This window comes from Vipera ursinii (genome assembly GCF_947247035.1).
Source record: "Vipera ursinii genome assembly, chromosome: 2".
Classification (NCBI taxonomy): domain Eukaryota; kingdom Metazoa; phylum Chordata; class Lepidosauria; order Squamata; family Viperidae; genus Vipera; species Vipera ursinii.
In genome coordinates, this window is record NC_139513.1 from 151,092,606 (window position 1) to 151,114,324 (window position 21,719).

General features: G+C 42.9%; 1 protein-coding gene across 4 annotated transcripts in view; it reads right to left on the bottom strand.

Annotated features, from left to right (window-relative positions):
- VDR (vitamin D receptor) overlaps positions 1 to 21,325 on the bottom strand; it is a 103,707-nt gene extending 82,382 nt beyond the window's left edge. The window contains exons 1-3 of one of the 4 annotated variants that reach the window (XM_083353676.1): positions 21,266 to 21,325; positions 7,239 to 7,319; positions 7,000 to 7,090 (exon numbers count right to left, since the gene is read on the bottom strand). In XM_083353676.1, coding sequence (XP_083209802.1) covers positions 7,000 to 7,009 — 10 coding nt within the window. In that variant the 5' untranslated portion in view covers positions 7,010 to 7,090; positions 7,239 to 7,319; positions 21,266 to 21,325. Of the gene's footprint in view, positions 1 to 6,999; positions 7,091 to 7,238; positions 7,320 to 21,145 lie in introns of all 4 variants that reach the window. The other 3 variants (XM_083353677.1, XM_083353679.1, XM_083353678.1) reach the window with 3 other exon arrangements.
- Positions 21,326 to 21,719: the final 394 nt, after the last annotated feature.

Genomic DNA, 21,719 nt, shown 5'->3' on the forward strand with positions numbered 1-21,719 from the left:
TTTTTTAAAAAATCTCTTTAGCTGCTCTAGGATTGATTACTACTCCAAGTTACACAAAGCAGGGATGGAACACTGTGAGCTACCCACCTCTGTAGAAAATGCTCCTTCCCAGGTTAGAAAGAACGGAAGCCCTGATTTTCTCCAATAATTTAAATGTTAGCTTTTTCTTCTTTTTTTAGGGAGCTGAATCGATTAATTTCTGACCTTCAGTTCATTGGAAACAACAGCAACAGCTGTGTTTCGAGAAGATTTTTTTCCTTAGAATGACAAAGTTTCCAAGAAGAGCAGGCTATTCTCTCATTGGAAAGATTTCTTGTCCTATCCCATCTCCTGGCTTCCGGCTTCAAGTTAGCCATTACAGCAGCCGCAATGGAATACGCCTCTCTCTCCATTCTCCCTTGGTCAGCGTCTTTCTTATTCCTTGGGATGTCTCTGTTCCCGCACGGATTGCTCAGAGCTTATCCCTGGATCCAGCCTCTTTCTCGCAGTGTCTGAAAAAGCTCCCGACTGTAACGCTGCTGGCACGCTGCCAGCTACAGAAGCTTCTTAAAACAACAGTTCACTATGTTCTAGATGAGCACGAAGGATGTGGGAAGGGGAGTCATGTCAAAAAATGTCTTTTTTCTACACAACTTCCTCTAGGAATCTAAAGCCGGGACCTGAAGACCTGGCTCTTCGAGCTTTCTGGCCTGGACTGCGAGTATTAACTGGGGTTTTAATTGTATTTCAATTGTAATTGGGGGTTTTATTTCAAGGTTAGTGTAATCATTTTAATTGTTTTTAATTTTCGTAATTTGTTGTATTGTTTTTAAAATACCTTGTGAACCGCCCTGAGTCCTATGGGAGAAGGGCAGTGTATAAGTCTAATAAAATAAAATAAATAAATAAATAAAGCAACCTTTCAGATTCCTTTTTTAAAACAACAACAACAACAACAACAGGTAAATGCACACTGAGATAAATCCAGAAAAAAACAACATGGATAAGGTAGAAAGGGAGGCAGCGGTATAATAGTTTTTGTTTCCTTTATTATTATTATTATTATTACTACTACTCCAGTAGTAGTTAAAAGGGAGCTGTCGGAAGATTCTTTGTACGCTCCTGTGGGTAAGCTGGAGGGATAGATGATAAAACACTTGACTGGCTTATGGTGTCTTCTGAGGATCCTCAACTTGCAAATGGAAACACGCAACAATACTCAGAGCCCGCGAGCTGGGAAAGCAAACACAAGACAGCTTCAAATTGCCTTATACAGGAACCTAGATACAGCGCAGCTGCCTTCAGTTTAATCCGTTTATTCTGCAGACACGACTGATCGTTGCATTTACCACGGGTGACACGTTGCTTGCGTCAAGGTAGCTTTTATTACAAAAATGCCTTTTTCCCCCTTTTCTTTTAAAAGCATCTCTGCACCGTTGTGTTTATTCTTTTAAACTCCAAGACAGCATTAAAAACAATGATATTCCCAGCACTTGTGGGTGTGAAAGTTTACCCGAATATTATTTTCTCTTCACAAGGAGAGATTCAGGAACCTCCTCCGAAGGGAGCTTAAAAAAAAAAAAGGCAGTCCAAAGGGGGGGGAAGTATGTTAAGCACTCCCTCGTTCCTGCTATTTTGTCTAACTGGAACTCTAGTTCTTTTCAAATTCACCCAGAACTGTCCAAAACTTGTAATGCTTCTGACATTTTTCCGGCAAATGTCAACTATTATTTTTGTTGTTAAAGAAAACATATTCAGTTGTAAAGGATTTCTGGATACTGTTCACGTTCAAATTGCAGCTCCAAAAAATAGCAATCACCTTTTGATTACGTGTGTTAAAGGAAAATTCAGGATTTGTTCCTGGATGCTAATATTCAAGATTGAGTTGAGAGGAACGTCGTATCATAGTGATGGTGAACCTATGGCACACGGGCCAGAGGCGGCACTCAGACCCCTCTCTGTGGGCACACTTGATGCCGCCGCTGCCAGCTCGCGGTCCTTTAGGCCGCCGCTGGCACCCAGAGCGGCAGCCCCACCCAGCACAACGGAAGTGAAGCAGCTGGCTAGCAAGCTCGAGTAGAGGTAGTAGAGCACGCCCCCATGTGCTCGCTGGCCTCTGTGTGGGGGGGCTGATCGCGTCAGGCAGCAGCTGCCCCTGCCTCGCCTTGCTCTGCAGCAATGGCACCCCCGCCCTACCCCCTGCCTCTCCCCACAGGACAAGCCTCCTGCCCACCGCCCCACCGACCAGAAACCCCCTGGATCTTCCCCAATCCTGCCCGGCCTCCACAGGCAACATCAAGGTGGCCACACCCACCCCAGCCAAGCCCACTCAGTCTGACATGACCACTGCAGCCACGCCCATCCAATGGGCCACATCCCCCCTCCCCCGACGGCATCACAATTGCTGATGCAGCCCTGGCACTTTGTGATAAATAAGTGGGTTTTGGGTTGCGGTCTGGCTACTCGGTCTCTAGGAGGTTCGCCATCACCTGCCCTATCACATAACTTCCTGTGGGACATCTAAAGAAACCTCTGCCTTTTCTTGTGCTTTCGGAGTTATTGTCATAGGTCAATACAGGTAGTCTTTGACTTACAAGAGATCGCTTAGTAACTGTTTAAAATTACAACGGCACTGAAAAATGTGGCTTATGACTGTTTTTCAGTTACAACCTTTCAAGCATCTCCATGTTCGTGTGATCAAAATTCACATCCTTGGCAACTGACTCATATTTACGACCTTTGCTGTGTCCCAAGGTCACGTGGTTCCCTTTCGCAACCTCCCGACAAGCAAAGTCAACGTGGAAGCCAAATTCACTTAGCGATCAGATTAGTAACTTATCAACCGCAGTGATTCCCTTAACAACGGTGGCAAGAAGAGTCGTAACGTGGGCCAAAACTCACTTAACGACAGAAATGTTAGGCTCAATTGTGGTGGCAAATCCAAGGGCTTCAAGGGCCAGAGAAAATGCTGGGATGAAAGGAGGACACCAAATCTGTACATCAACCTGGATCCCATCTAAGATGCACAACATCATCGTGCCAATGGCAACTTGTAAAATTACGCCACCTGTTTTCAGGCCCAGCTCATTAATGACCATATTACATAAAGCAGTAGTAAAGCGTACGTGAACGTGTACCTCACTGTGCAGTATAAATTCAGCCCCACCGCATGTGGAATTCTGGTTAGGTGGCAACACGACATTCTGTGTCGTGTTGATCAAAGAACTGATCAAGTGTATTTTAAACCTTTGCAAAAGATTGTGGCATGATTCTTTTCTCACCACAGTATTTCCCCTAATCCACCCATCCCACACCTATTTCCCATTCTTTTAACTCAACTTCGAAGTACCAAAACCCTCTTAAGAGAACTGTCAGACAACAGGGATCAGCTCTTTGGAACTGGATGTGAGGGAACGTGCAATGCTGACTCCTGAGCAGTTGAAATGCATATGACACGTAAGCCTATTCGTGATGCAACGGAAGCATCATTTTATTTTCATGATGCATAAAAATTAAAAATTTGAAAATTATTTTGACTAATGAATACTTATCTGATCGACTGACTAGCACTCCAAACCTAGCATACATTCAGATTAATTTTTAAAAGGGGGAATTTAAAAACTGGGGAATTAGCATAACCCAAAGTTATCGTGAACCAATGAAAATAAAATCAGTCAGGTGGCCTAAGTAATACAATCTTTATATAAATATGAAATTTATTCCCTCTTAGAAACAGCTTCTGGACTTCATGCTCAAAGGAGAGAAAAAAATGAAACTTTGATCTTAGCTTTTGATTACTTGATTACAGAAATGGCTTGCATCTACTAAGAAATGTAAAGCAAAAAGCTGAGGCTGTAACTGTACTTTGTCTTTCACTGAACTGAAAAAAAGTTGGAAGTCACTTTTCCCCCCTTTCCTTTCCTTTTCTCTTTGCCTTGCACTCCTTTCCCCTCTGGTCTTTATTTCCATTTTTAAATACAAAATCCATTTACTGATCCTTTTTTTGTATGGTTGTAGTGGAATCACTAACTAATTTTATTTTCATGTAATTTTTGGAAATCTTCCACCAACAGAATGGAAAGTCATGACTATCTCAAACCAGAGCCTAGCGTACTGAGGAGTTTGCCTGTATATGTTGCCACTTTAAATAGATGATAGATAGATAGATAGATAGATAGATAGATAGATAGATAGATAGATAGATAGATAGATAGATGTAGAGATATAGATATAGATATATAGATATAGATATAGATATAGATAGATATATAATTGTTTGGGGGAAAAACAGAAATATTAAAAGCAATGAGTTGCCTTTTTGTGGGTTGACAGAGTTACTAGAAACAAACGGAAGATGATCTAATCCAGGCCCTTTACAAAATTTTCAAATATTATGCAATACTAACTTCATCTAGAAGCACCTGTCATCAGTTTATAATGTTAATTTTTTCCCCCATAAGAAGCAATTGAAGACTGGAATACTTACAGTCCAATCCACTGTTCTTATTTTTACCACTTAACAGTTATAAACAGATTCTTTGCCGTATAGTCCAAGGTTAGGAAAGCAGCAATTCTACTCTGTGTATAAAGAATCACAATGGAGAAATATGCAAACAAAATCTTTAGATTCTAAACATTCTATACCCACCATAACGCTACACTACAGTGTTTATCAACTTCCAATGAATACATCTTCATCTCAAATAACTCCCTATTTAGGATGGGAAAGCACTCCCAGAAAAGATCTGCTTCTCACCTTCAATCTAGGCGTTTTCTCCTTTATTACTAGAAGTTCCTATACTGCAACAGAGGCACAAACAGTAATTAAGATTGATGTCCCAGCCGTTCATCCTAGAAAGAGGTAACTGACAACAGTTATTCTAATGAAACACACTACACTTATGTGTGTGTTTGGACATAAATGTCAGTGCTTAATCAACACTGACTATTGGGAGTATGTCTCACAAATCGGATGTTAAAAACTGCTGAATTCTGATAACTTCCCAAGCTAAGCTGACAGGTTTGCACAACACATTAAACCTGGCTAGTAGAACTGAACACACAAATGCCACCTTTTTAATCTAAACTTTTACAGCTCCTTAATCTTGATGGTTATCGCTTCTACAGTTAAGTGCATCAGGTGGATGAGAAGCAGCTGTTACTTTAAGTTAACCTGAAGTGGAATTCAATATTGTGGATTACCTGTAGGCTTCAAATTCTGGATAATGCTAACTAGAACAGATGAGAATCCTGTTCATGGTTAAGGCACCACATAGAAAGGATTAAGGTTTAATTAAGCAGATAGGCTTAATATGACAGGTAGGCTCTCTATCAAAGCCCTCCTGGATAAAAGACAGGATATAAACATCTGGTGGAAAAAAATCTCAGTATCACAGAGATTATCTTAATTATCCCAATCAGTAAAGCAGAAGCTAAGGTTCTTTTCCAAGTGAGGTGAGGCAAAGATTGGGCAGAGAGGTGACAGCTTTAGCTATAGAGCTATATTATTAGACTTTCTCCACAGGAAAGAAGTCCTGTCAATAGGCAAATCACTTTCTTTATATTTTAAAATGATTAAGCTGTTTTGTCTTTACCAGCTACAATTTACAAAGTTGATGCTGAGGTAGTTTCTTATTATTTTTGTCTTAATTCTACTTTGTGAAGTACTGTAAGGCGACATAAATAAACAAAGTGAACCCTTTATTCAGTGGAAGGCTCCTTGGGATAAGTATGTCTGTTAGATAAATTGGACATTGTTCCCTCTAAGTCAGGGGTGTCAAACTCAATTTCACTGAGGGCCGCATCAGCATTGCGGTTGCCCTCAAGGGGCCGGGTGGGTATGGCCAGGGCGGGCGTGGCTTATTGGGTAGGCGTGGCTAAAGTGTGTATGGCCTACTGGGTGGGCATGGCCAGCTCTACATCGTTGGCATCAAGGGTGCCTATGGGGGCCTGGGCAGGAGTGGGACAGATCTGAGGGTCTCTGGCAGAAGGAGGGTCTCTGGGCCAGGGCCAAGGCAGTGGGGGCCGTTCCCTCACTGTTTCCAGGATGGCTTCGCGGGCCACATGAAACCACTTTGCGGGCCAGATCCGGCCCCCGGGCCTTGTGTTTGACATGTCTGCTCTAAGTGAAGCACTGTTCCATCTTTAATTGTTTTCTATATTCTATTTTTATTATAGTTCACCAGCTAGAGCAGAGGTGTCAAACTGCCGGCCGTGGGTCGGATGCGTCACGTGGAAGCCACGCCCACCCCAGCTCCGGCAAGGAGCAAAAAGTCGTGATACATTGCAACATGTCACACGACGCAGAGAGTTTCACACTCCTGAGCTAGAGCCATTAGGAATAGGACAATCTTGCAAATGTGATTTATAAAAATATAAATATAATGAGTTATTAGTCATAGTAAATAGTTCATTTTAAAGATATTGGCTCAATATATGGTAGTTGTGAAAAAGCCAAAAGTCCATGCTGGGCCTTATTAGGAAAAGGGTTGAAAATAAAACTGCCTATATGTTAATCCCATTATGCAAATCTATGATATATTTGTATATGAAATACCATATACTGTCCTGGTCAAATTTGAAAAAGAATAAAAGAACTGGAAAAACAGAAGACAACTGGGGATACAAATTATGAGAGGGCTCAGAAACCTTTTACGTGAGAAAACTGGAAAACTGGGAACTCTACTTTTGAAAAAAAAAAAGGAAAATGAGGGGAAACATGATGAACCCCTGGCTATCATGTATAAAATTATTTATTTTTAATTAAACCTAAAAATAATGATTACAATTAGAAGAAATATGTAAGCACTTCCATAATTTTTTTAAGAATATGCTGATGGCATTTGAATTTTTACTGTTTAATTTTAGATGTGAGCTTCTCCAAAGCTCACTCCTGAAAAGAGTATAAATATTTTAAAGAAAATAAAACTACAGAATAAAATAAAACAGCAAATCAGCTGTCCAACAAATACACCTCTAAATAAAACATATTTGCCAAAGAACACAGGTCCTTTATCTCACCCAGATCCATCTGTACCCAAAGGTCAGAGCCAAATTACACAAGCACGCCCTAGCGTTCCTTCCTGTATGCTGTTGGAGTTTGTTTAGAGAACTATAAAGAAAATACCAAAGAAGAACACAAGTAAATAAGTTGCCCTATTTTTTTTACAGGTGTGCAAAAAAACAAAAAACACACAAACAAAGATCATCTAAAAGTTAACCAGAATAACAATATAAATCATAATTAAATACATTCTTACCAATGTAATTTTGAAGCTTTGAAGAAGAGATGTAGCGAGCCCCGTGCCAAGCAAATCTAGTGTTATCCAAGGAGGCAAATTCTGAAATCACAAGATATAAATCAGACATGCATGTCACCAGAGTTTTTCCACACAATATTAAGCTGGAACAGAAAGTTCAGCTGAGTAAGTAGTACTTAATTAAAAAAAATAAAATAAAAACAGGGATAGGGGCTGTCCAATATAAAATGTATCCCTTAGATGTTTTACTTATATATTCTACAGGTAGTTCTCCATCACAATAGAACCCAGAATTTTGGTTGTAAATCACTGTGGTTGCAAGTCAAGCCATCATATGACTGGACTTATTTTCTATTTTTACAATGGTTGTAAAGCAAGTCACCATGGTCATTAAGCAAATCATGTGGTTGTTAATTGAACTATGTGGTTGTTAACTGATTCTAGCCTATCCAGTCAGTGATTTTTGCCATTTTCTAGTGGCATTTTCAAAGTTACCTATTGTGATCGTGTGACCTTGGGATGCTGCAACCAGTTGTCATTGTGAGCCAGTTGACAAATACCCAAAATACAATCACGCGGTCACAGAGGATGTGGTGGTAACAGGAATTGTAACTTTGGGGACAGATCATAAGTAGCTTTTTAAAAGCCCACTGTAACTTCAAATGGTCACTACATAATCGGTCATAAGTTGAAGACTACTTGTATGAAAATAAAAGTGCCAAATATATATGAACTCTGCAGCCGAAAAAAAGTAGTGCATTAAACTCCCTAAATTTTAAATTGAGTCTCACACAGAAAACTTAGTGCCCTTGGATTTTTAAATGTAACAGTTGTCAATAGGCACACATATTAAAAACAGGTAGTCCTCGACCACAATTGAGCCCAAAATGTATGTTGTTGAGTGGAACATTTGCAGTTGTTAAGTGAATCACTGCAGTTGTTTAGTAATCCGGTTGTTAAATGAATCTGGTTTCCCCATTGACTTTGCTTGCCAGAAGGTTGCAAAAGATGGTCACATGACCCCCGGGATACTGCAACCGTCATAAATAAGAACCAGTTGCCAAGCATCAAAATTTTGGTGACGTGGCCATGGGGGTGCTGCAAATGTTGTACCTGAAAAATGGTCATAAGTACTTTTTTCAGTGCTGTTGTAACTTTGAATGGTCACTAAACACACGGCTGTAAGTAGAGGACTACCTGTACCTTACATTTAAATTTTCCATCCCAAATTAATTAATTATTTTGGAATACCTTCGTAACGTTTAAATTATTTTAAGGGAAAAGATGACAAACTCATCCAGTTTTTATAGCATCTAAACATTATTCTTTAGTCAAAACCATGCAGGCTAGAAGTGTATATTCTCAAGCACACTGTTATGTAGGCATATGTACTTTAACAAGCAAGATAGATATGCCCATTGACCCAACAAAGTGGGCTATACATTTAATAAATAAAATTTAATTTAATTTAATTTAATTTATTAATATTTCTATACCGCCCTTCTCCCGAAGGACTCAGGGCGGTGTACAGGGCAAGAATAAACATAGAGATTTACAAAAATTAAAAGATAATTAAATACATGCCCGATTAAAAATACAATTAATACATGGTAAAAACCCCAATAAAAATAGTAAAAAGACCCCACTAATCCCCCCTCAGGCCAGGCCGGCTTGCTCGAACAAGTATGTTTTCAGATCGCGGCGAATGGAGCAAAGATCGGGTGCCGTCCAGAGCTCAACCGGTAACTGGTTCCATAGCTCCGGGGCGCCCACAGAGAAGGATCTCCCCCTGGGGGCCACCAGTCGACATTCTCTGACCAGTGGCACCCTGAGGAGGCCCTCTCTGTGGGAACGCACAGGGCGGAGGGAAGTAGACGCCGGCAGCAGGTGTTCCCTAAGGTACTCCGGACCCCTGCCATGTAGGGCTTTAAACACCATTACTAGCACCTTGAATCTCACCCGGAAGACAACTGGCAACCAATGCAGCTCACGGAGCAGAGGTGTAACATGGGAGTATCGGGAGACTCCCAACACAACTCTCGCGGCTGCATTCTGTACCAGTTGGAGCCTCCGGGTGGTCCTCAAGGGAAGCCCCATGTAGAGAGCGTTACAGTAGTCTAGACGAGAGGTCACGAGCGCGTGAGTGACTGTGCATAAATCATCCCGGCTTAGATAGGGCCGCAACTGGCGCACCAGGCGAACCTGGGCGAAAGCCCCCCTAGTCACAGCCACCATGTGGTCTTCCAAGGTGAGCCGTGAATCTAGGAGGACTCCCAAGTTGCGAGCCCTATCTACGGGGGGTAATAATTCACCCCCCATAGAAAGAGATGGAATATCCGAATAGACCCGGGATGAAGGTATGCAAAGCCACTCGGTCTTGTCGGGGTTGAGTTGAAGTCTGTTCCTCCCCATCCAGACCCGAACCGCCTCCAGGCAATGGGACATCACGTTGAGGGCATCACTGGGGTGGTTTGGGGTCGAAAGAAAAAGCTGGGTATCATCAGCATACTGATGATACCCAACTCCAAAGCCACGAATGATCTCACCCAGCGGTTTCATGTAGATGTTGAACAGGAGAGGCGAGAGGACCGACCCCTGAGGAACTCCACAAACGAGAGACCTCGCGGTCGACCTCTGCCCTCCTGTCAACACCGACTGCGAGCGTCCCTGGAGATAGGAGGAGAACCACTGTAAGACCGTGCCTCCCACTCCCAATCCCCTGAGACGCCGCAGCAGGATACCATGGTCGATGGTATCGAAAGCCGCTGAGAGGTCTAATAGGACTAGAATAGAGGAATGACCCCTGTCCCGAGCCCTCCAGAGATCATTCACCAGCGCGACCAATGCCGTCTCCGTGCTGTGCCCGGGCCTGAAACCCGATTGGTACGGGTCTAGATAATCCGCTTCATCCAGGACCAAAGGGAACTGATGCGCCACCACACTCTCAACAACCTTCGCAAGAAAGCGAAGGTTGGAGACCGGACGAAAGTTGTTCAATACAGCTGGGTCCAAGGCAGGCTTCTTGAGGAGAGGCCTCACCACCGCCTCTTTCAAGACGGCAGGGAAGCTGCCCTCACTCAAAGAAGCTGATATAACTGCTTGGAACCAGCTGTGTGTCCTCTCCCGGGCTGCATAAACCAGCCAGGAAGGGCACGGGTCCAATAAACATGTGGTGGAGCTCAGTCTCCCCATAATCCTGTCCACTTCCTCCGGAGTCACAGAATCAAACTCCTCCCAGGTGATATCGACAAGACCGCCCGTGTCCTGATCGCCAGACTCTGCCCAGTCAGAGTCCAGACCGGTCCGAATCCGAGCGATTTTGTCCGACAGATAATTGTTAAACTCCTCGGCACGACCCTGCAAGGGTTCCTCCCTCACCTCCTGATTAAGGAGGGAGCGAGTCACCCTAAACAGAGCGGCCAGGCGATTATCTGCGGACGCGATAAGGGTAGCGAAGTGATTAGACCTCGCCACCCTTATCGCAGCGAGATAAGACCTAATGTAGGTTCTTAGTCGCAATCGGTCGGATTCGGATCGGCTGGACCTCCAACCGCTCTCTAGGCCCCGTCTCCGACGCTTCATCTCCCGGAGCTCCGCGGAGAACCATGGAGCTCGAAGGGATCTGCATCGGGTCAGGGGCCGCAAGGGTACAACTCGGTCAAGAGCCTCAGTGGCTGCCCTTTCCCAGGCTTCCACTAAGGCATCTGCCGAGCTGTGAGTGGGGGAGGCAGGTGGGGACCCCAGCGCTGCCTGGAACCTCTCGGGATCCATTAAGCGTCTGGGGCGGTACCATCTAACTGGTTCCACACACCCACGGCGGGGGGTAGCAAAACGGAAGACCAGCCGCAGGAGATGATGATCGGTCCATGACAGGGGCATAATAATTGGAGAGCCCCCACCAAGATCATCTAACCACCGACCAGATAAGAAAACTAAGTCAAGGATGTGGCCTCCCTCATGAGTCGGTCCTGAAATTACTTGCGTCAGGTCCATGGCCGTCATGGAAGCCATGAACTCCCGAGCCAACTCAGATAATCCTCCCAGAGATGGTAGATCGAAGTCCCCCAAAACTATAAGTTTCGGGAACTCAACCACCAACCCAGAGAGGACATCGAGGAGCTCAGGCAGGGCTGCTGCTGCGTGACTAGGCGAAAGGTACACCAGCAGCAAGCCCAACTGCGCACCAGGGCCACATCTCAAAAAGAGAGACTCACATCCGACTATCTGGGGAACGGTGGCCTCCCGCGGACCTAAGGTCTCCCTCATAACAACAGCCACTCCCCCACCCCTACCCCGAGGCCGGTGTAGCACCCGGAAACCTGGAGGGCAAAGATCAGCCAGAGGAATACCGCCCTCTGGGCCCAACCAAGTCTCCGTGATGCAAGCCAGGTCCGCCTGCTCACACTCGACCAAATCACGGATGAGAGGAGCTTTATTGACGACAGACCTGGCATTCAAGTACACCAGCCGGAGCTCAGGAGGCTGCACATCCTCACTCCCGGGACCTCGGGGAAGAACAAGAGGGTCGGAACGCCCCACCGCTTGCAAGTAGCGGAGAGGCCTTCCCTGAGATCGATACGGCCCTCTGTTCCTGCACCTGCTGCCATTCCCTAACGTCGTGGGAATGGGCAATCCCACGACTTGCCCTGGAGCCCCGGGGGCAACCGACCCCCCGCTCCTCCCCTCCGCGATCAATCCCGGCCCTGGCCTGAACAACGGTTGCTGGACTGCCCCCCATATCCGAACAACCAAAAGAAGTTCCCACCCCCCTCCCTAACCTCCTAAAAAATTTAACCAGAAAACTAATCAGGGGCCTCTTATTTGGTTTATATCGGAGGCCCCTACCCGTGCCCAACCATCTCTCAGGGTCCCAGCAATCGGGCCCTTCATCAAGAGGAGGTGTAAAGAATAAGGCGGGTCGCTCCCAGGATGGGGGGGACCCCCTGAGGGCGTATAAGACCGTGCTAGAATAAGTCAGACGCATGATCTTAAACAGGTCCGACAAAAAAGACAGCAAGGCAGACCAGATCGACACGGGAGGATCTTAAAATTAAATAAGTCGAAGGCAGATGACCAGAAAGCCAGCCCAGCTCCACTGCCACTAGAGCTGGGAAACCCCGGAGCAGATCGAATCCCGCCCTCTCACGGCGGTCGAGGCCGGGAAGCAGCCTGGTAGATAAAACCGGGGAAGCAATACCACCCAGAGCTCTCACCTCTGAGAGGCAGCAGATGTAAAATCATAACCACTCTCCCACAGTGGTTATAACCCGGACCTTCCATTATAGGGGAGGGGGGAAAAGAGGAGGGAGTTAGAGCAAAAGAGTCTATAAATACATCAGGATTAATAAGCCGGTATAGTCACAAAATGGTAGGAGAAGTTCCAATTATATAAGTCACTTCCATGTTGCAAAAGACTGGATGATAATCAGTCAGGAAGGAAACCACAACATGGTCTAATCATTTTCTGGCGGCGCAGAGATTAAATTTTGCCTCACAAATGTCCGAGGCAACAGCGTCCGCGTTCCACCACCAGGCCAGGTCACCATGTCAGAGAGGCCAACTCGCTTCACCGTCAGCCCTCTCGGACACCAGCCAGATGACGTCTCCACCACTCCAGCGTTTTCACCCCCCCGCCGCTCCAAGCCGCGATTCATAGTCAGTCCAGCAACACGCGGCTCCCCAAGCAGCAGGAAGGCGTTCCGGAGCACCACCGAGCTGTAGAAAATTAATCCAGGCGTCACAGGTCTCAGGAACGCCACCAGGCTCCATTGAGGGGGTCTCGAGACCCCCGCTGCACAGATGGTCAGCCGGTCGGCGCCACGTTGAGCAGAACTCCGGTGGAAAATCCGGCTCTTTCCGGGCACCTCAGCAGCCTCAGCAAGCTCCATCAGGACTCCGCCCAACTCCTCCGCGTCCAACAGCCTCCATCGGAGTTCGCCCGGCCCCTGCGGCACCGACAAACAGCTGGTCAACGCCGTACATCACGGGGCTCTGCTCAGCTCTTCCATGTCCAACCAAGCCATCCAGAAACTCCTCCGGGCTCCTCCGGGCTCCTCCAGGCTCAGCTGACAGTCCTCGGAGTCCTCGGAGCCCTCGGAGAGTCCAGGCTCCCAGAGCCAAGGTAAATCATATAGGTGTTCCGAAGGCAGGCCTTCGGAACGCCTATATGATTTACATTTAATGTAACATTAAAAGTTTTAATGTAACATTAAAAGTTTTTAATGTAACATTAAAATGTTACATTAATGTTACTTTTAATGTAACATTAAAAGTTTTACATTACAGAAGTCTCCTTCTTCCTGATTTTTTTTCCAAATTCCTTTATTTCTACAATACTATTTTTAACTAAAATTAAAAGTTGATAAGACTGCTAGAAAGTGGCTGATAGTTAGTTTGACAAAAATCTCAGTTTAGAGAGATTAATAATGGGAATGTATGGCAGTGAAAGTTGGACCATATGAAAGGCTGAGTGCCAAAGAATTGAGGCCTTTGAACTATGGTGCTGGAGAAGACTCCTGCGAGTCCCTTGGACTGCAAAGCGATCAAACCGGTCAGTCCTACAGGAGATCAACCCTGACTGCTCTTTAGAAGGCCAGATCCTGAAGCTAAAACTCAAATACTTTGGCCACCTAATGAGAAGGAAGGACTCACTGGAGAAGAGCCTAATGCTGGGAAAGATTGAGGGCAAGAGAAGAAGGGGACGACAAAGAAGGAGGTGGCTGGATGGAGTCACTGAAGCAGTAAGCGTGAGCTTAAAGGGACTCCAGAAGATGGTAGAGGACAGGAAGGCCTGGAGGAACGTTGTCCATGGGGTTGCAATGGGTCAGAGATGACTTCGCAGCTAACAACAACAATAATGGGAAAGGCTCGTTTTTAAAGAAACAATATAATTAGAACACAGAATGTATTCCATTATTTACAGATAGATTTTTTCTAAACATCAACTCCCCAAGTCACCAGACTGTTAAGTAACTTAGGAAAAGACATAATTGTCATAATTATGGGGGGCTTTTTGTTTTGCTTACAGCTAATTTGACACAACCTAAATCACTTCTTACTATTTGCCTCCCCAACTATTAGGTTCCCAATGTCATTGTACTTGGCATTGCAGAATACTATGTATTGTAGAGTATTCATACAAAACTGATCCCAGAATTTTCCAAGATGATTAATTTACAAGCCAAATTTATATTTCAAATCACAGTGCATGTCAAAAAGCCATTTCAGAAAGCAATGTATCAAAGTAAATTTAACACCTTTAGCAGACTTTGCCCTGTCTTATCAGGCTGGACTTTTGTTCCTGCTTATCTTGCCGTTTATATTCCTTAGAATCCAAACAAACTATTCCTTTTTCCATTCCTAAAAGTGCATAAAGTTCCTGACCTAATGAACAGCCTTGTTCACTACAAGAAGTGCTCATAAAACGGAAAAATGCTAATAACTGTTTTTCTCAATAAAGCAAATAAATGGGTGCCTAAATTATATACATGTATTTTACACCTGAACATAGGTAGTCCTAAAATTACAACCACAATTGAGTCTAGAATTGAGCAAAGCAGTTGTTAAATGAGTCAAACCCAATTTTATGACCTTTTTTGGCGTGGTTGTTAAGCAAACCAGCTGCAGTTGTTAAGATAATAGCACGGTTGTTAAGTGAATCTGCTTGACCCCATTGACTTTGCTTTTTGGAAGTCGGCTAGCAAAATCACAAATGGCAATCATACAATCCAAGGAGGTTGCAGTCACCATAAATAAACCCAACTGCCAACCCAATAAATTTTGATCATGTGATCGTGGGGATGGTGTGACAGTTATAAGTGCGAGTATCAGTTGCAAGACACTTTTTTCAGTGCTCTTGCAACTGAATATGACTTATCCTGACCAAGCTGGCTTTTTTCTTTTTTATATAGCTTTCAGTACTTGAAAAGATTACTAGACATTGGCCTTGCTCATTTCACATTATATTTATATACAGGATGAGTGTAGCAAACGCACAAAAAGGACAAAAGGAGGGTACATAGCACTGACACAATTGTGCGCACACTAACAGAACTAGAACTTTTTTACCCATTAAATCATGTTGTAAGTTGTCAAGCAATGAAGACCCAGACCCCCAAGAGTAAGGAGACCGGCTACAAATATAATAAATTACAAAGACAGCAAGATTTAACTGTCGACAAGACAATGTGGAAATTCTTTAAAACTCTCTTTTTGTCAACTGGACTGGTTCCAAGAAGTTCAAATAAGCACTATTGTTTCAAAGGAATTACAAAAATAAGGGCAAAGCCTCAAACCTTTGGCTGAATTTTTTAAAACCTTAAAAACTTTCAAAACCAAAATGCTCTCTAACTTGCTGGTGAAATATGATTCAGAACCAGAACAAATTATAGATTGTATTGAGTAAATGAAGAATTCAGACAGAATCAGAGATAGGCAAAACTAGCAAACAAAAAAAAATCTAGATTGACAAAGGTGAAAGTTAAATCTATACAGATTTAGAAAAAGTAGAAAATTACAAGGTGCCAATAAATTTTTTAAAAAGTCTAGCAGTGGGACTGTTGATTTTTATTTCCCTGAAGCTCAAATCTAGAGGCTAAGTACATACATGTTAACATTTAGTGATGATCCCATGTGCTCTGTGGGCAGTAACTTCCCAGAAGTTTGAAGAGTCTCCAAAATAAATTTGAACTTGGAGAAGTGTCTTTCAGAAATAAAACTAATTAACGCTACAACAACCTATCCTTTAAAGGAAGATGAGTCACTACCCAATTTTTCAGTGTGGGAGGACAGTAAGACACAGAACAGTCTTAAAACAACTCTAAAAGATAATTTCTACAAAGCTTAAATTATCAGATTTTTGACAGAATACAGATTTTTGACAGAATACAGAATTGAGCCCAACATTGTTGGTGAGGCAGTTAAATGAGTTTTGCCCTCTTTCATGACCTTTTTTGCTACAGTTGTTATAAGTGAATCATGAGGTCATTAAGCAAATCTGGCTTCCCTCATTGACTTTGCTTGTCGGAAGCCGGCTGGGAAGGTTACAAATGGTGATCACATGATCCTTGGGACAATGCAACTGCCATAAGTACATGCCAGTTGTCCGGTGCCCGAATTTTGAACTATGGGTTCTGTTGTAATTATTGTTTTAAGGTAACTTATCTTCTGCATTTGGGCAAAATTAGGGTTTAATTTGTTTTCAATATCTGTATTTGTGCATTCTGATATTTATGTCACTGTTCACCGCCCTGAGTCCTTAGGGAGAAGGGCGGTATACAAATCAAATAAAGAAGAAGAAAGAAAGAAAGAAAGAAAGAAAGAAAGAAAGAAAGAAAGAAAGAAAGAAAGAAAGAAAGAAAGAAAGAAAGTTATCTGGCCAAGGCTGCTTGCTACTTGTTATTAACTGGTCTTTTCTCACCCTCATTCAACCAAACTGCAATAATATTAGCTCACCAAAGACGTTTTGCTGAAAACTAAGACCGTTTTCAGTGCTATTATTGAACAGAAATTAGGGCTGGGCTTTGGCCTTCGTGCTGAGCCTTTTAATAAGTAGAGCAAAATAGTTTTTAAAAAGAATCTTGGTCCAAAGCATTTGACTAAAATATGGGTGGATTTTCATCTTCTCCTATAATATATGGAGCATCTGCCAACATTTCCTTGGAAGTGCAACGAAAGAGGGAAGAGTTACAAAAGTAAATGGTAATATGCAAGGGAGAGGCACATCTTGGAAAAACACACATGTCATGTGTGGGCACATTTTGGCATGCGCATAAAAAGTCTATTAAACTTTCGCCAATAAATTAATACTGCCTGTTCCCATTTTTAAAGACCTAATAAATCATTTCTAAACACAGCAAATGACATACAAAAAGTAATATGTAAAATTCTGAAGTTTGCTTATCCATACGAACACTCTGTGGGGAAGTTTTAAATGTGAGCAGAACTGGAAAGATCTAAGGCCAACCAAGAAATTAATAGGAAGACTGATAATTTGACTTTCACTAGAAGATTTAAGTAGCCTTCAGAACTTCTATTACACAGCCACAACAAAGTATAAACAAATGATGGAAACACGTTTTGCACGTGTGCATCTGGACAAAAACAACGAAGTATTTTACAAGAAAAAAAGAAACCTAGAAAAGCAGTCCCAGGGTAGAACTCACCAGAAGGCAACTAACTCTGAATTTATAACACACTGTTTGTTGTATAGCTCTAGTATCAGAATGGGCACTGCTGACCTTACCTAGATGAGAAACAAACAGTCTGCAAGCAAACAGCCAAGCTCAGAGAGCACTAAGACCTCTACAACTGAGGGATCTGAGGAATTAACCAGTGAGGGGAAGGGAAATAGCTAAATCCTCCCCCATCCCATTAACCAGGTTCAGAGTACAAACCAGGTTTGCTTCAAGCAAAAATATCCAAAGAGAACAACCACTATGAGGAAAGACGGCATTTAGGAAAGCTCTATAGTGCCACTCACTTACTAAAAGTTTGCAGCCTTTGCAGTACTGTTAGCTGGCAAACAGATGTCAGGGGAGAAAAAAACTGGACTGGAATGAGAAGGGCTGAAAGAAAAACTTCACATTCTTTTGCAAACATGCATCTAGAAACTCCACTTGTTGAAGTAAGAGAGATACTTTTAGTGTAGTTCTCCCACACCATGTACATCAAGGTGATATACAACCACAGAATCAAGCCTAATTCTCACGAAGAGTGATAATTCAGGAGAATAAGCCAGGAGAATAAACCAGAAGAGAACCGAATAAAATAAGGAATGACTTAAGGGAAAAAGAAAAGCCAGTTAAGAAGTATTAATGAAATGCTGTTCACACTGTGTGCGATGTCAATTATACTAGCACCTCAAACCCATTGTTTAATCTGGAACAAGATTTAGTCGAAGCTCAACTTTGAAATACGTGATGCAATATAAGATAGCTAGCCCGTCTTATAATGAATCTCAGTTGGAAAAATCTAGACTGGAATTTTACCTTCAGCTATAAAGTTTACTGAGCTAAATGATCCCGAGTCAACAAACTGCTCCCAGTCCAGCCTAAGGATGTAATTCCACGGTATATATGGTATTCTGAACTTATTTGAAAGTGCAGGAAAAGGAAGGAAAAAGAACAATGATAGAAAGCTGCACAAGTCTAGGATTCAAGGAGAGGTACTTTTTAATCTCATTTTAAATCATTTACACTGCTTTTAAAAATTATGTATTGTTCAAATCTCGTATTTTCCCCCCATAAGGTTCTAGGACCACAGAGTTGGAATGTAGACATGCAGACTATCAAGTCTAACCTTCTGCTGGGTGTAGAAATCCAAATTACTGGCTTCCCTGCTTCTAGTTGAATATTTCCAGTACTAAGACCACCACATCCACATTCACAAGATCGCAACACAGGCTGCATCAGAGATGTAGTAATAGAACCAGTGTATGCACCATTTCATATCTTATATAGTCCAATAACACTTAAAATGTATCTTGCACTAAATAAATGATAATTCAAGTTATTTTTCTTTGCAATTCAGTTTTTTTAAAAAAAATTAGCAAATGACATCTTAACAGCTTTTGCTGCTTTAGAAAGAGGCAGCCATCCAGCCATTTTCAAAAGGCTGAAGAGAACAACAAAGGGAGGATAATTAATAATTATCTCTACTTTAATTCAATTCTGCTTCTGAGGGGAGGGGGGGGAGTTCAGTCCAGATTTCTTGTTTACACTTTACATTCACTAGGGAGTGCAGCAGGATAGGATCAGTACACATAATAAAAGCCAGGTTCATGGCCTATCATATGTCAAAAGGGACCTTTCTTCTTTTTGATTCATCAGGGTTATTTGCTGGTGGCAGTAATCAACTATGCCTGAGATTAGGAACCATTTAAATTCTGCACAATGCTCTGAATCGATGTGACATTGGGGATATTTAGAAATTATCCCAGGATATTTGGGGGAGGGACCAGGACAAGCAGCAGCAAACTCTAGCAAGGTGGTGGCAATCATACAAAATGTCACATTATTCTCAGGCCCTTTCCTTGTGAGTCCTTTATACCATGTTCTGGAATCACTGGGCTATCTCTGAATTGCTATAAAGCCTGTCCTCATTCTTCTGCATTGTGCCTTAAGTTTTTCCCTTCTTCCACATAAGCACAGCGCAGACACTTTTTCTTCTTCTTCTTCTTCCATGCCATCACAGGGGTAGGGATACCTGCTGTTTTCTTGGCAACATTTTTCAAAACACCCTTGACTGGTCCAAGATCACCCACCTGGCTTCCAGGTCTAAAGCAGAATTAGAACTCACAATCTCCAAGTTTCTAGCCTGGTGCCTTGACCTCCGCACCATACTAGCTCTCTGATTGTAACATTACCTTCCTCTTATCTCTGTTCAGATATAAGCTTACATTATTCTTAACTGTATAAGGGTCTATTCAGCACCATTCAAAGTCAGTCACAAGGTGTGTAAAATTTATTTAGGCTTTGTCACCCATTTCCTTAGAAGGAAACCAGGTGATTATAGTGGCTGGGAAGATAAAAAAACAAGAGGTAGGACAGACATTGGTAATAAATATACCACTATAGCCATGAAAACCGGCTGAGTGACTATGGGCCAGTCACTTGCTCTCAGCCCAACTTCACAGGGTTGTTGTGGGGAAAACATGAGGAGGAAGGTGTGTTGGATATGCTTGCCACCTTGAGTTATTTGTAAAAATAATAAATAAAAATAGTATATTCTGCCAACTCTAGGATGGGCAGAGAATCCATCTCAGTAACAGGGAGAAGGCATATAAACAAATGACTAGTGAGAAACAGCATTATTTCTGCTCATTAATTTTTGAGAAAGAAAGGAAGATATTTAAACAAGTTGATACTATGACCCCACCAACTGTAACAGGCCAAAGCAACATTACTTTTCCATGAAACATCCAACTGTACACACGTAAGGCTGATGACATCAGACAGTAAATGGCGAAAACTAAATCCTGGAATCTAAAAATTTCACATACTTTCATAAAAAAAATTGTTTAACAATGCTTATGGGTGTAAGCCCCAATGGCCTTCTATGTAAAGAGTAACTCCTCATATCCCATTTGCCCTTTTTGTGTAAGTCACATACAAACAATGATGAATCTTCAGAAAAATCTGTCACTACCATGTAGTTCCATTTAGGGAATATTAACTTCCTGATCTAAAATTATATTCCCTGAAATAGTATAAGGTTTCCTGCCTGAGCAGGGGGTTGGACTAGATGACCTCCAAGGTCCCTTCCAATATTATGATTATGATTATGATTATGATTATGATTATGATTATGATTATTATTATTATTATTATTATTATTATTATTATTATTATTATTATTATTATTATTATTATTATTCCCTCTTGTCCTCTGAAGAAGCTGCAACTTTTTTCCGGCAGTGGTTAAGGTAGACAAGAATGGGAGGGGGGGCAAACCCTTCAGGGACCAGAAGAAACTAAGTCTTCTTAGATCGGAGAATAGAAAAATCCCCTCCTGTAAATCCTTTACCATTTCCTTAGAAAACGAAAGCATCTTCAATTTAATGAAAAACTCATCCACGCCAGCTAACTGCGATACAGTAATTCGGTAAAATTGTTTAGTGAGCTGTGGGAAACATACGGTAATGGGAGACTAAGCAGGACCTAGAAAACATTTTTTAAAAGCCTGAAACACCCTCACATCTTTTATATATCTCAGTTCTTCCTTCTCCTTTCTCCAAGTCCATTTTGGACACCCTCCGTAAGGGACGGTGCAGTAGGAAGATTCACGTTTTCAGCACGCACGACCCTTTTTTTTTTTAAACGTTCTACTTTTTATCGCTTCAGAATAGGAATAATGCCCAGTCCCATGAAAAGCCAGCCAAGCCCCCCTATACGGGTAATCTCCCATACCGTCACGCGTTCACAAGACCACGAAGCTCGCGGGCTCTCCCCTCGCACACACCCGCCACTCGTCCTCACGCCGAGCGCTTTGCCCCGCGGGAGAATGGAGGAGCCCACTTAGCCCAGTACCTCAGTTTCCCGTCCCGGTTCTCGGAACCAGCCGTCGCCTCCCGCCACCCCATCCCATCCCGTAACCCGCCTATTAACTGGAAACCACCGTCTACTCGACTCCGCCCCGCCGCCTTCTCTCCAAATTTCCCTAAACACGCCCAATAAGGGGCCGGCGCTCCTCCCTGCCCCACCAATCGATTGTCGCGGTACCTGGTTCTAACCCCGCCTCTTCAAAACTCTCTCTCTCTCTCTCTCTCTCTCTCTCTCTCTCTCTCTCTCTCTCTCTCTCTCTCTCTCTCTCAGCGACCTGCTCCCCGCTCGCACGTCAGAGTGCAAGGTGACGCGTGAAGGGCGGGGAAAGGGAAATTGAACCGGATTTTCCAACTGCTTTCTGCTAAACTTCCCCTCAGTCTCTCCTGCTGAAAGGAGCGATACTTAATAACAACAGCAACAGTAATAATAACAATAACAA